This window comes from Pelophylax lessonae (assembly GCF_965119305.1).
Source record: "Pelophylax lessonae genome assembly, chromosome: 6".
NCBI lineage: Eukaryota > Metazoa > Chordata > Amphibia > Anura > Ranidae > Pelophylax > Pelophylax lessonae.
Window position 1 is genome coordinate 301,437,282 of NC_138773.1, and position 14,586 is coordinate 301,451,867.

The following is a 14,586-nucleotide window of genomic DNA, read 5'->3' on the forward strand; positions in this document are numbered from 1 at the left end:
AAGCACTGGTCACTTTATGTGGCTCTCTCATCCGCACTACCCAGCACTATTGGCACTTTTGGAGGAAGCTATTTCCATTAATTTTTGCACTAGTTCGACAAGAATTTTTTGCACAATATGGACTTTACACATATTTATTATTAGTGAGTATGTTTTGCACAATATGGACTTTGCACATGTTTATTATTAATTCTATATAGCACTGTTGGCACCTTTATAGAGGTTACTATCATATCATTCACATTATTGGATAGTTCTACACCTATGTATTTGTGTTTCTTCACATTGGCACTTTAGATTTCAATAGATTTTTATTAGGTTTAAGTGCAAAAGAAGAATACACAGGAATACATAGATTGAACATCTGCTATGAAAAACAACAAAAAACAATGTAAAACAGTCGACATAGCCCCCGAAGGAGCGCATGGCTATGGCATACATGGCTGAAGAACATCTAACCGGTTATTCCCTGGGCCGGGGCGGCACCAACTAGGTCCTGGCTTGCCCCCCCCCCCCTCCGGCGCCCCCAGGGGAACACACTGCGCGCCAAGGAGGAGAGCGGTCACCCAAACCCCATCTTACCGCAACAACATTAAATTATATATTTATATTTTTTTATTGATTTGATTTACCTGTTCAACATTATTTAGAGTCTATATATTTATTTCTTATGAAACATACATTGGAAGTTTATATATTATGTATGAATTGTTTTGAGATCTTATATTCAGTCCACTATATATTTTTGCGCAGCATTTTTTTTATACCTGAGCTGAACCATACTGATCACCTTTGGGATGAATTTAAATGCTGATTGTAAGCCAGGTCTTTTAATCCAACATCAGTACCTACCCTCACAAATGCTTGCTTGCTTAAGAACTGCAGACTATGGGGATTCAAGTAGAACACTCTGGCAGTCCCTTTTTTCCTAAAATCATTTTTATCGAAATTGACCAAGATAATCAGAACTTTAGGGCAGGAAGGTAGTTTGACTCACACAGGCTTAACACATTCAACACATGAATCTTGAGTTATCTCAGAGTAGTGGATGTTACCAGGGGATGCCTTCCTCAAGCTCTCAGTTATTTGAAGCACTATTCTCCAACAGCAAATACTTACAGGTCCTCTCATAAGCCTTTTCGGAGTACACAAGTGCTTCACAATGGGGCACCTTTGTGGCTAACCGATTTTTCTTTTCCCATGGGGGACCTACTCCAGAGGCGTAACTAGAACTTTCAGGGCCCTTGGGCAAGAAACCATGAAGGACCCCCCCCCCCGACCCTGGCCCTTCTCTTCAAGCCTGGGGCTCTTCCCACTGATCCTGGGGCCCTTTACTCTTGTTGTGGGGCCCTTTATTAAGGAGAGGAGGGTAAAGGGAGCATGGGGGGACCAGAGGAGCACACAGGGGCCCAGAGACAGCAGAACACAAGTAAACTGGATAGGAGGAGTGGCGGGGGCAGCATACAGAGGAACCAATCTCCTCCATTTTCCTCCTGCAGCTACTGGAGGAAAAAGGAGGACAGTGATTTCTCTACATGCTGCCCCCGCCGCCCCTCCTATCCAGGTGTACAGGGGAGCCGCACAGGCCCCCTGGAGCATGGGGCCCGGTTGCGATTGCAACCCCTGTAACCCCTGTAGTTACGCCCCTGACCTACTCTACTGTCTGATCCACTGTTCTGAATGAAAGGAGTGAGGGGATGAGGAAGTCTGCAGCCTCTAACTGTCCCTGCATAAGACAGGGTCCTATCCCTAGCAAACACTTCCCAGTCCAAGGGAACCCTTATGACACAGATCGTAGTGTGTGGCTACCAAAAGCCTTGTTAGAACTGTGTGTCAAAACTAGAATCCCAAGCTGGCTTCTGGTGCCCATAGCAGAGGACACTTTAGTTGATACAGCCCCCCTTGGGCCAGCATCAACATAACGGCCATATGACAACCCTGTTGATGCTGTATTAATCAGGGAAATTTGATACAACCTCCTGTACAGCAACAACGCCCATAAAAAAATTGCCCACAGCTGTGCAGTCACCAGACGATGGACTGCGAAGAAAGATGTTCTTTTGGCTGGATGGGCTCAGATTCCCATAGATACAGTGCCTTGCAAAAGTATTTGGCCCCCTTGAACTTTTCGACCTTTTGTCACATTTCAGGCTTCAAACATAAAGATATAAAACTGTAATTTTTTGTGAAGAATCAACAACAAGTGGGACACAATCATGAAGTGGAACGAAATTTATTGGATATTTCAAACTTCTTTAACAAATAAAAAACTGAAAAATTGGGCGTGCAAAATTATTCAGCCCCCTTAAGTTAATACTTTGTAGCACCACCTTTTGCTGCGATTACAGCTGTAAGTCGCTTGGGATATGTCTCTATCAGTTTTGCACATCGAGAGAATGAATTTTTTGCCCATTCCTCCTTGCAAAACAGCTCGAGCTCAGTGAGGTTGGATGGAGAGCGTTTGTGAACAGCAGTTTTCAGTTCTTTCCACAGATTCTCGATTGGATTCAGGTCTGGACTTTGACTTGGCCATTCTAACACCTGGATATGTTTATTTGTGAACCATTCCATTGTAGATTTTGCTTTATGTTTTGGATCATTGTCTTGTTGGAAGACAAATCTCCGTCCCAGTCTCAGGTCTTTTGCAGACTCCATCAGGTTTTCTTCCAGAATGGTCCTGTATTTGGCTCCATCCATCTTCCCATCAATTTTAACCATCTTCCCTGTCCCTGCTGAAGAAAAGCAGGCCCAAACCATGATGCTGCCACCACCATGTTTGACAGTGGGGATGGTGTGTTCAGGGTGATGAGCTGTGTTGCTTTTACGCCAAACATAACCTTTTACATTGTTGCCAAAAAGTTTGATTTTGGTTTCATCTGACCAGAGCACCTTCTTCCACATGTTTGGTGTGTCTCCCAGGTGGCTTGTGGCAAACTTTAAACGACACTTTTCATGGATATCTTTAAGAAATGGCTTTCTTCTTGCCACTCTTCCATAAAGGCCAGATTTGTGCAGTATACCACTGATTGTTGTCCTATGGACAGAGTCTCCCACCTCAGCTGTAGATCTCTGCAGTTCATCCAGAGTGATCATGGGCCTCTTGGCTGCATCTCTGATCAGTCTTCTCCTTGTATGAGCTGAAAGTTTAGAGGGACGGCCAGGTCTTCGTAGATTTGCAGTGGTCTGATTCTCCTTCCATTTCAATATTATCGCTTGCACAGTGCTCCTTGGGATGGTTAAAGCTTGGGAAATCTTTTTGTATCCAAATCCGGCTTTAAACTTCTCCACAACAGTATCTCGGACCTGCCTGGTGTGTTCCTTGTTCTTCATGATGCTCTCTGCGCTTTAGACGAACCTCTGAGACTATCACAGTGCAGGTGCATTTATACAGAGACTTGATTACACACAGGTGGATTCTATTTATCATCATTAGTCATTTAGGTCAACATTGGATCATTCAGAGATCCTCACTGAACTTCTGGAGAGAGTTTGCTGCACTGAAAGTAAAGGGGCTGAATAATTTTGCACGCCCAATTTTTCAGTTTTTTATTTGTTAACAAAGTTTGAAATATCCAATAAATTTCGTTCCACTTCATGATTGTGTCCCACTTGTTGTTGATTCTTCACAAAAAATTACAGTTTTAAATCTTTATGTTTGAAGCCTGAAATGTGGCAAAAGGTTGAAAAGTTCAAGGGGACCGAATACTTTCTCAAGGCACTGTATACTCCTAAATCTTGTGGAAAGCCTTCCCAGAACTGTGAAGGCTCTTTATAGCTACAAGTAGAAGCTAATCCATGTTAATGTCCATGGTTTTAGAATGAGATGGTCAACAAGAGCTTATAAAGGTGTAATGGTCAGGTGTTTTGACACTTTTTTCCATCAAATATAGTAAAGCTAAGCAGCTTGCAAGTGATGATTGTCATTGGAGGTGAGCCAAGGAAGGAGTACAAGGATTGGGGAGCTTTGAGATGGGTTTTAATATCTTTCTTCCATGTGGTCTTTTAGCCTTGTAAGGCCACATTTCATGGATTACTGTAGACCAATGTGCATTCAGTGCAGTAATAAACCTTTTCTGTTTCTGTCTGGTTTAGGAGACCCAATGCCGAGGAGAGTATAGAGCATCCATGGTTCAAAGTGAGTTTGATTCCTCCTTATCTTTATCTGCTATGTGTCATCCATGTATCCACACTAGGGTTGGCACTTTTTTTTTTCTAGATAAGAGTCTTGTTATATCATGTATCTCTCTCAGGAATTTGCTTTTCTGAGCCTCTTGCTCCAGTCCTTCCTTCTTTATACCACCTGCTGCTGGTCACAAGTGGAAATCAAAACCTGGTTAGAAACATTACTGCCAAGGTGGCCCGGAAAACCTGGACCGGTTTCCACCTTAGTTCCCTACAAATGATAGCATGCGTGGTGATACATAGCATCCCTCAACCACCTCACCTTTTATAATGTCACATCTGACAAACAAGTGCCTATTTTATAATCAGAGTTGAATGCTAGTTCTCCATTTGTAAAGCCTCGTACACACGCACCGATCGTCGGCCGACCGATCGGCCGTCTTTTGTCCAGTGTTGTTGTGTTGGTTGAAATGTGCTCTAGACTGCACACGAATTTTGTCGGCCAACAACAACCAACTTCAGAAGTGATGTCATGTTCTGGTCTACTTTTCGTGTGTTTTTTCTTCTCTGAGCATGCCCAGTCTTGCTTATCTGCTTTTTGTTGGCCGAAATCTGTACTGACTGACGAACAATCGGCCGTTCTGTTTTTGGCCAACAAAAATTTTATAGCATGCACACCAGATTTTGTTCGGCCGAAAAGTCGCAGTCGGTTGTCGGAAGCATCATACTAACAAGCCGACAATTGGCCGATCGGACGTTGGCCGAAAATTTACGGCCAACAATCGGTACGTGTGTACGGGGCTTAAGCAATCCAATGTATGTCACTGTCCGGTATAGGGCTCGGGGGTGGGAGGAAAGCCCCGCTGGGCAGTTTGTTGGAACAAACTAAACATAAAAAATTAGCAGGCTGAACGAAAAAAAAAAAAAATGACTTGAGTCCCCAATCCACACACTCGATTTGGATGGGTGATTCCTCCAGCTGAGCCTTTGTATTCTGACAGCAGAAGACCCTAATATTAAAATAATTATATACTTTTTTTTTTTTTTTTTAAATTTTACTGACTATTAAACACTTCTATACCGCTGGACGTCATATGACACCCTGGACTTTGGGTAGAGATATCTGAATAATGGGTGCAGCTGCAGGCATCATTCAGATGTCATTTTTTCTTAGCCACTGATTCGCTGTACCATAAGAACAATCATAGCGGCTGTTCAGCCTCTTGATTGTTCTTACAGGCAGCAGGAGGGGACGTCTCCTTCCCCTCCCGCCCCCCTCCGGTGCTTCTATCGGCTTGCTTGTGCGATCGGTGAGCCGGAGAAGGCATCCGCCGGCAGAGGGAGTGCATCATAGAGAATATTGAGGATCAGATGGTCCCCGGCAGTCTATGACTCACGGAGGCCCGGGCACGACGTTGTGAGGTCACGCCTCGCCTGGCAGTTGTAAATACTGGACTGGACAGCCGAGATCGTTTTTTTTTTTTTTAATCTCAGGCTTTCCAGCTTGAAGGAGAGATGTGAGGTCTTATTGACCCCAGATCTCTCCATAAATGTTTACATTTCTTTAAAAAAAATTAAAGGTAAAAGGTAAAAATAAAAAAATAAAAATAAAATAAACAATGAAAAAAAAACATTAAAGTGCCCCCCTCTACGAGTGCTTGCACGCAGAAGTGAACATGTACGTAGGTCACGCCCACATATGTAAACGGCATTCAATCCACACATGTGAGGTAATGCCGCGAACATTAGAGTAAGAGCAACAATTGTAGCCCAAGACCTCCTTTGTAACTCTAAACAGATAACCTGTAAACATTTTCAAATCGTTTTTTTTTATCAGGTTGCTATTAATAAAGTTCAGCTTTAACCAATTTTTCAACAGTATTGTTTTTACAGTATTATAAGCTAGTGGACCAGGATTTTAAACGCATTCCCGGCTGCTATATCAGCCGGGAGTGTGTTTAGGCTTGTTCAGCAGGTGATGGGCTTTCAGTGCCGGTTCACATTAGTGCAATGCGGGAACCCTGCAAATCCACTGCGGGTTCCCGCATCGCACCCGACTCGCAGGCAGTTCGCACTGCTGGGGGTGTCAATACAAAGTTAACAACACCCCCAGATTAGTTCGCATATAGCATATGTCAGTTCGGACACGGATTGGATCGCATAGGCGTGAACACCCATGCAATCCAATTTTGGCGCGGACCAAAAAAAAGGGTCATGTGCGCCTTTGGTCCGAATGCGATGCAAAATCTGCATGGCTGAATTTGCATCGCACAGGCTTTGCATGTGATTTGCACAGCAGTGTGGTGCGAATCACATGCAATGTCTGACATCACATATGTGTGAACCGGCACCCAGATCAAAGTTATTCAGGCAACTGTAAGATGACAGAGGTAGAAACTTGCTAGTTATAATCCTAGTTGCATGTTTTAAAAACTGCATACATAGAATTTGACTTAATCTTTATCTGTTTACAGACTTTGGCAAAAGGAAAAAACATCAGCACTGATCACATCAAATTGTTCCAGTCAAGACGCAAGTGGCAGGTCAGTAGCCTTGCTAGTAACAATGTGAAATACAACGTGGTAAAAATGCACATTCACTTTATAATAGCATGTCAATATATTGTGACATTGAGTGTAAAGGACCTTTGGTACAAGTTGTCCTCTAAAAAGCACATCATGTTTCTTGGCAGTAGGGCTGAGCGAATCTGCCTGGGTTTGGTTTGTGGACAGTTTTGCAAATTTTGCTAAAAGTTCGGTATTTTTGCAGAAAATCCTATTAAAGCTTAATGGGGTCACATCTTGCTATTTAACCACTTTACCACCGGAGGATTTTGCTGTCTTACGTCCAGGCCACTTTTTGCAATTCGGCGATGTGCGACTTTAACGGACAATTGCGCAGTCGTGCGACGCTGTACCCAAACGAAATTTACGTTCTTTTTTCCCCACAAACAGAGCTTTCTTTTGGTGGTATTTGATCACCTGTGGGATTTTTACTTTTTGTGCTATAAACAAAAAAAGAGCGTAAATTTTGCAAAAATAACAATATTTTTCACATTTTTTTATATGAAATTCCCCCCAAAAAAATGTAAAAATCAAATTTTTTTTTAACATTTTTGGCCAATTTGTTTTCTGCTACATATGTTTGGTAAAAAAAATCGCAAAAAGCGTATTTTGTTTGGTTTGCGCAAAAGTTATTGCGTTTACTAACTAAGGGAAAGATTTCTGTCATTTTTGGTGTTTTTTTTTTAACGCGTAATGGCGGCGATCTGCGATTTTTTTTTTGCAGTACTGCGACATTGCGGCAGACAGATCGGACCCTTGACTGACATTTTTGACACTTTTGGGGTTACCAGTGACATTACTGCAGTAATCAGTGCTATACATATGCACTGTTACTGTAAAATTGACACTGGCAGGGAAGGGGTTAACTGTATTGGAGAGGGAGGGGTTAAGTGTGTCCTAGGGGCGTGCTTCTAACTCTGATTGGACATGGCTACTAGTGTAAAAACAGAGATCAACGGTCCTACATAGTAGAACCGTCTGATCTCCATTTTTACACAGGGGAGAATGACAGGCGGCTTGTTTACATAAGCCGCCTGCCTTTCTCCCTCTCTACCGACGATCGCAGTGTGACTGGCGGACATCGGGTCCGCTGGTCACACGCACGGACTCCTCAGTGAACGAGCCGGGGCGGGCGCGCGCCTCAGCGGGCGTGTGCTCGCCCGATTGCTATTGGCTCACAAGCCGGTCACAGGCTAGTGACGTATATATACGTCACTTTGCCTGGCTGGGGCTGACCGCCGCAGTATATCTACTTGCGGCGGTCGGCAACCGGTTAAAGGGGTCAAATCTTGTTATTTAAAGTGGTTGTAAAGCCTGGATATTTTTTACCTTAATGCATTATTTGCATTAAAGAAAAAAATGTTTAGATGTCAGCAGCTCTTCTCACCCCCCCTCCCCCTTTTTTTACTTAACTGAGCCCTCATTTGATCCAGCGCTGTGCACGTCTGCAGCTCTTCTCTCCCCTCACTTCTGGGTCTCACTGGCTTTGCTGCTGGGGCACCAGGAGCCAAATTGCTGTCAATCATAGCCAGTGACGAGAGAACGAGGGGGTAGGGGGGAAATGGGGTGTTGAGGGTGAGGCTGAGTCCTGCTGTCTGTGTCAATGGACGTGAGCACGTACAAGTGTACAAGTGCCCTTCCCATGGGGTCACTGGACGGAGGGGAGGGGCCTAGAAGTTCCGGCAGGGGACCTAATAAGAGGAGGTTAATATAGACCTGTTTGTTTTTTTTTTTTTTACATTTACTTTTGCAATCATGTTATTCTGGCTATTTGTAAGGCTAATACACAATCCTACAGAGAATTCTTAACTCTTCCTAACATTTTCAACACACTAACAATATGGCTGCTTTGAGACCACCCATTTATAAAAAGGGATTTAGGAACTTTGCCGCTGACCCATGATTTCCACCAACCTGACCCTCATCCCTATTTAGCAGTACAGCTTCGATCAGGGCTGCTGTTAGAAATCAAGGGGCCCCGTACAGACTACCTGGCAGGGCCCCCCCCCCCAAGAAAATATTAAAGATATATTTAGCTAAAATTACAACAAAATCACTATTAGCAGACACAAATATAACATAACTCACATAATTCCTGCAAAATCTAAAAAAAAAAACTATGTTAAATAAAAATGAAGATGAGATGAGAAAAATATACAGGCTGGGCAGTTGGAGCTCAGTGATCAAAGAGACAGAGAGAGAGAAACAACGTTACAAATAAACTCCTGAGTAGAGATAACATTAGAGCCAGTGCTGGGAGGGGGGGCCCACATAGGGAGGAGTATTATTGAAGGGACGACTGTCTCTTTCTCAGCAGATAAAAGCTGATAGCAGGGAGAAGGACAGATCAGATTCAGGTGCTGGAGGAAGATCTCTGTATTTGTTGTCCATCACTAATCCCCCTCTCTGTGTGGGCCCCCCTGTGTGTGCGGGCCCCCTACAAGAGGACTGGTGGTCCTCCCCTATCAGCGGCCCTGACTTTGATAGGATAAAATACTGTATGACTGCAGGAGCTGTATTGCCACATTCAGATTTGAAATGTGTAAAGCCCAACTCCAGGCAAAAAAAAAAAAAAGGTATAGCTGAATAAAATACAGCCGCAATACCAACTTATGTATAGTATACCCTGCAGTAATTCCTTTCTGCTACTAGATGTGACCAGTCTTTCACCCAACATCATTTAACCCACTTCCTGTGAGTGCAGGCCATCATGGACCCGCTCTCAAGGGCATCATTGTGGCACCCTGCACTCACATACAATGCTGCAGAAAACAGCGCTATTGGCATAAATAAGGAATGTCCAGCACCAAAAAAGGGGAAGAGGGACCTGCGGTTCATGAAGAGATCTTAAAAAAGTGAGTATAAAAAGAAAACCAAAAAAATGGGTGAGGGGTGAGCCCAGAAGTGGGCTTTAAATTGAGACATAAGTAACCTGACAGTTACATGCATTTTTATACCCTATGATCAGTAAGAATTTTTTTTTTTTATCTTTAATTGAATGCATTCATTTTTTCTGAACTTTTCAATGATTTTAAGTTTTTAATGTTTTTTAGATTATTACATTTTGTTATGTGAATGCTGACTAACATTATTATACGTTCTATCTGTGAAAATAAAAAATGAAAATTATTTTTTATTGGTTTCAATTTGATTAAAAAAGTATCACGAACATTTACCATGCAGCTCATTAAAGATATGCTTATCTTTTGCTTTAACAGCGTTCTCTTATCAGTTTCAAGTCCAATATGGTGATGCGGTCTATCTCAGAGCTCCTGCAGGACACCAGCAACCACTTGTCTATTGCTGTCCCTAGAAATGCTAAAGAGTCCTCTAACCTATCCTCCTCTTCCGATTCTGATGACCTGGAAGAGCTCCCATATGTACCCATGCCTCTTCAAGTCCAGTTCTCTGGTTCTCGAATGTCCCTTAATGAAATCCCAACTGATGAAGATCAACCATTTCAAAACACAGAAGATGCGATTATGGAAGATCATGAGAAGAATGATGGTAGAGAAATCACCAGCAAAGTCATAGAATCAGAAGTCACACGTCAAGAAGTGCCAGAGTCACTTAGCAAACGACCCAAGGGGTCACTTACTAGAAAGAAATCAAATGAAGCTGAAGAGGGTTCTTCCTCCGATGAAGAACCATTGGACAGTCAAAAGGCTGATCACCGAAGAAAGCCTCTCAAAAAAGGATCCAGCTTGGAATCTTCAGAGGTACCTGATGAGGAGCTGGTAGCAGCTCGCAGAGGTGAACTTAGGAGGGGAAGCTCCGCTGACAGCGCTCTCTTGCTAAATGTATCAAGTGAAGATGGTGATATAAGAAATGAACTTGAGAAGGGAATGATTAAAGCTGCCTCCATGGAGCTACCAACCAGAAACCGTAGCCCTATAAGAAGGAAAAAGTTGGGATCAGCAGAGGAAGAGTATGCTCAACGTTTGGAGTTAATGAGGCAAAGGCTTCTGAGGGGGGGTCCAACAGATGGAAAACTTAGTGGTCTCCGAGGTCCCCTGATGGAAACACTTTCCATTGATAAAAAACGAGGTGAACAGCTGTCCACACACCCCCAAAAAACTGACAATGAACCTCCATCACCCATCCCGGCCATCAAACTTACCCGTGCCGCTTCCAGTGAGGCAGCGCCAGGAAGAGAAGCATCAGAAGAGAGAGTCTTAAGGAAGACCAGTTCTTTTTCACATTCTGACACGGAGCCACTTATCCTGCATCGTAGGTCTGGTGCACCGCTTGAAATTCCACTTGCTCAAGTGGAGGCACAGCGCTTAAGGGAAGCTCCCTCTATGTCTGCTCTGACAGATCAGTCACGATTTGATTCTCGTCCTCAAACTCCACGTGAGATTCCATCAAAGTCTGTGACTCCTGAACCAAGCCAACAACAGTCAGAAAGTGTGGATGCAGAAACTCAGAATCACACAGTAGATGACAAAGATAAGTCACCATCTCTGAAGCTTAAGTCTGAAACTGTGCTTCCAAAAGTGACTTCCTTGGTAGAGGATGCGATTCCCAGAATAGAAATCCCAAGCATGCAAGTAGAGCAGGCAGCTGAAAAACGATCTCAGGGATCTGCAACAAAAACGAATGAACTCAATGCAAGAACAACAGAAGAAACACCAAATGCTTTGGAAGATAAAACAAAGCCAATAGAGAGTGCACCTTTTTACCTACTACCAAAGGAACATACTAAACCAGAAGAGAAGCCTGTATTAGTAAAAACACACAGAGAAGAGATTACATCAGGAAAAGCATCTCCCTCTGGTGATATCCGTAGAAGTGAACTTTCTCCAGCCCCAGTCATTGCACCTACGCTGCCAAGTTCTCCTGCAGCAACTTCACCTTTGCCAAGCCCATCTACTGTCATACCAACTTTAAAAAGTCCTTCTCCTGCTCCCTCAACCTTGCCAAAGACAGTCACTTTTACATCTTCTCCACCAAGTCAATTCACTGACTTGTCACTTCCAAGTCGTGAAGCTGTCCAATTTCCAAAGCCAAATGTAACTGTTGGTCCATCTTCATTGAGAGCTCCATCTATAATGAAGGCAACTTCACCTTCAAGTTCAGAAGTTTCATCTCCTGAATCAAAGTTTGTAAAACAACCCCAAAAAACACTTGCATCTGTGCCACAATCTACAGCTGTGCAGGTGAAAGAGACCCAACAATTGCCTCTTTCAAAGCCCCAGTCAGAAAGTTCTGCACCAACTAAAAGATCAACCTATGCAGAAATGCTGCAAACACTACAGGTGTCAACATCTGAAGATGGGTCACAAGAACCCATTGAAAGTTTTAGGATTTCCAGTACAGGACAATCTAGTCTTCAAAAGAAACCTCTAGAGGACAAGCCAGTTCCAGCAGTCAAGATGGAAGAAAAGAGAACAAAAGAGGTTGCGGCAATGCCTGAGCCACCAGCCTTTTCTAAGGTTAAACAGCCCACTGCTGAAAGTACAGAGAATGTCCAATACATCAGCAACATAGATTCAGAAGAAGTGTTTGAAGCCAAATTCAAGAAAAATCGAGAGTCTTCTCTTACTCGGGGATTGAAGATGCTGACCAGGTCTTGGTCAGAAGAAAAGAATTTAGCAACTGCTCATGTAACACAGGAAGAGGAAATGTACAGGCCTAGTCCGGTTGGTGTTCCCCTTGAGTTCCTAGTGCCTGCAGCTCTTGGCTTGGATGATAGGTCTAGATCTGTTCAGGACCTACGAGATGCAGAAAGAGATCCAAGCTTCATGAGAAGGCTTTCTCAACGCTTCAAGAAGACTCCAACAACTGAGCGAAAGGAGCGACAAGCAGGGGAAGCAGAATCACCCTCTTTGCCAGGAAGGCGTCTTTCCTGGACCTTAGGAAGGGGAAGTGCCAAAGACAAGAAAGACGCCGAAAGCCTGAAATCAGAGACAGGGTCAATTGAAACCATCTCTGAAGGTATTTCCAAAGAACCAAAGAAGGCCAGTGAATCACCAGTGTTGGCAATAAGAAGAAAAATTGGAAACACAATGGACCGTTTTTCAACGAAGCTGAGAAGCCAGTCAGAGGAAAGAGGTGATTCGGAGAGTCAGGAAAAAAAAGAAGACAGACCTGAGAGGAGAACACCACTGATGTCTATAATGAGGAGATCAAACTCTGAAGGAGAGAACTTACGTAAACTTGGAATACCACAAAACCAGCTTGCTGCACAGGTTGCATCATCAACGTCCAAAGAATCTGTCAACTCTGGTCTCAGCATCAAATCAGAAATGGTGGAAAAAGGTGAGTTATGTCCATAAAAATATATAAGCATCTGCATATATTACTTTAGTGCTTGTGCTGATGGGCAAATGTAGTGTGCTTTCAATTGCATTTAGGATGCTTTTGGCGCCCCATTTACATCTATCAGGTCCATTGCAGTAGATTTAATACTTTACGAAATGTTCTGCACAGCAAGACCCACACATAAACATATACAGTATATACATATATACACATATATATATATATATATATATATATATTTTTTTACCTTTTGCTTAACATCTAAATATCATGGCATTTTCTTCTTCTAGATGACAAGCGATCTAGATGGGACCGCTGGGGTCTTTCACGTAGTAAGAGAGACAAGATGGTTTCCCAACCAAGCATCCCAGCCAGCTTGGTCCAAGAAGATGGCAGCATAGTGGGCAAACAGTACATACGCAATGAGTCAGGTAGGAGACGCTTTGTGCTTTATAATATAGCACATGTTGGGAAAGTTGTAAGGCTGGTCTAAAATGAAACTTTTCTTGACCCTCTTGAAAAAGCATTGACAGCACTGTGAAAAAGAAAAATAGTGGTTGGCTGCCCGTAACAACCAATTAAACCTAGGATCTAGATGTGATGAGCATTTATGAAGCAAGGTATTTTAATGTAAAAATAAAAAAATAACACTTCCATTACACTTTTGTACACACTGGAAATAGACAGAGAGCTAACCCTTTCCTGAGCTTATCTTAAAGAGGAAGTAAAGATTCCTCTGTAACTTGTACCTATAGGTAAGCCTATGATAAGGCTTACCTATGGGTACTGTAAATATCACTGTGTAGGAGATATTTACTTTGCATGCAGCCAATGACATCACTGGCGCATGCGCTCTGAAGGAACAGCCGCCCGTGTGGTTCCTTCAGAGCCCTGTGCCGTCATTGCGGCTCCGGCCAATCAGATGGCCGGAGGACGTCGACCCGAAAGGAAGATGGGTTAACATGTCGGCCGTGTCAGCGGTGTGCGGTGCTGCTGCGGGTGCTTTATTCTAAGGTAAGTATTTCATAATGAGCTAGTATGCGATGCATACTAGCTCATTATGCCTTTGTCTTTTAGGTTTTATTTTTATAATTTTTTTTTTTGGGTTTACAACTTCTTTAACCGCTTGCCCTCTGGAAAATGTAACCCCCCCCCTTCATTACCAGGCCATTTTTTGCTATTTGGCACTGTGTTACTTTAACTGACAATTGCGCAGCTATTCAACGCTGTATATAAATGAAATTTATGTCCTTTTTTCCAACAAACAGATCTTTATTTGGTGGTATTTGATCACCACTGGGTTTTTTATTTTTTTGCGTTATAAACACAAAAAGAGGCAATTTTGAAAAAAAAAAAAAAACATATATAAACATAAATATTTTTTACTTTCTGCTATGAAACATAACCAATAAAAAAATTGAAAAAAATCAAATTTCTTCATACTTTTAAGCCAATATGTATTCTGCTACATATTTTTTGTTAAAAACAAAATCCCAATAAGCGTATATTGATTGGTTTGAACGAAAGGTATAGCGTCTACAAACTATGGTATATATACTGGAATTGTTTTTCATACTAATAATGGTGGCGATCCGCAACTTATAAATGGACTGCAATATTGCTGCAGACAATCAGA

The 14,586-nt window shown here is 42.7% G+C and overlaps 1 protein-coding gene across 2 annotated transcripts in view; it reads left to right on the top strand.

The window, feature by feature from the left end:
- SPEG (striated muscle enriched protein kinase) overlaps positions 1-14,586 on the top strand; it is a 450,680-nt gene that overhangs the window by 377,182 nt on the left and 58,912 nt on the right. For both annotated transcript variants that reach the window (XM_082262051.1, XM_082262052.1), the window contains 4 exons: positions 4,093-4,135; positions 6,597-6,665; positions 9,905-12,947; positions 13,241-13,381. In XM_082262051.1, the coding sequence (XP_082118177.1) occupies positions 4,093-4,135; positions 6,597-6,665; positions 9,905-12,947; positions 13,241-13,381 (3,296 nt within the window). The remainder of the gene's footprint in view (positions 1-4,092; positions 4,136-6,596; positions 6,666-9,904; positions 12,948-13,240; positions 13,382-14,586) is intronic.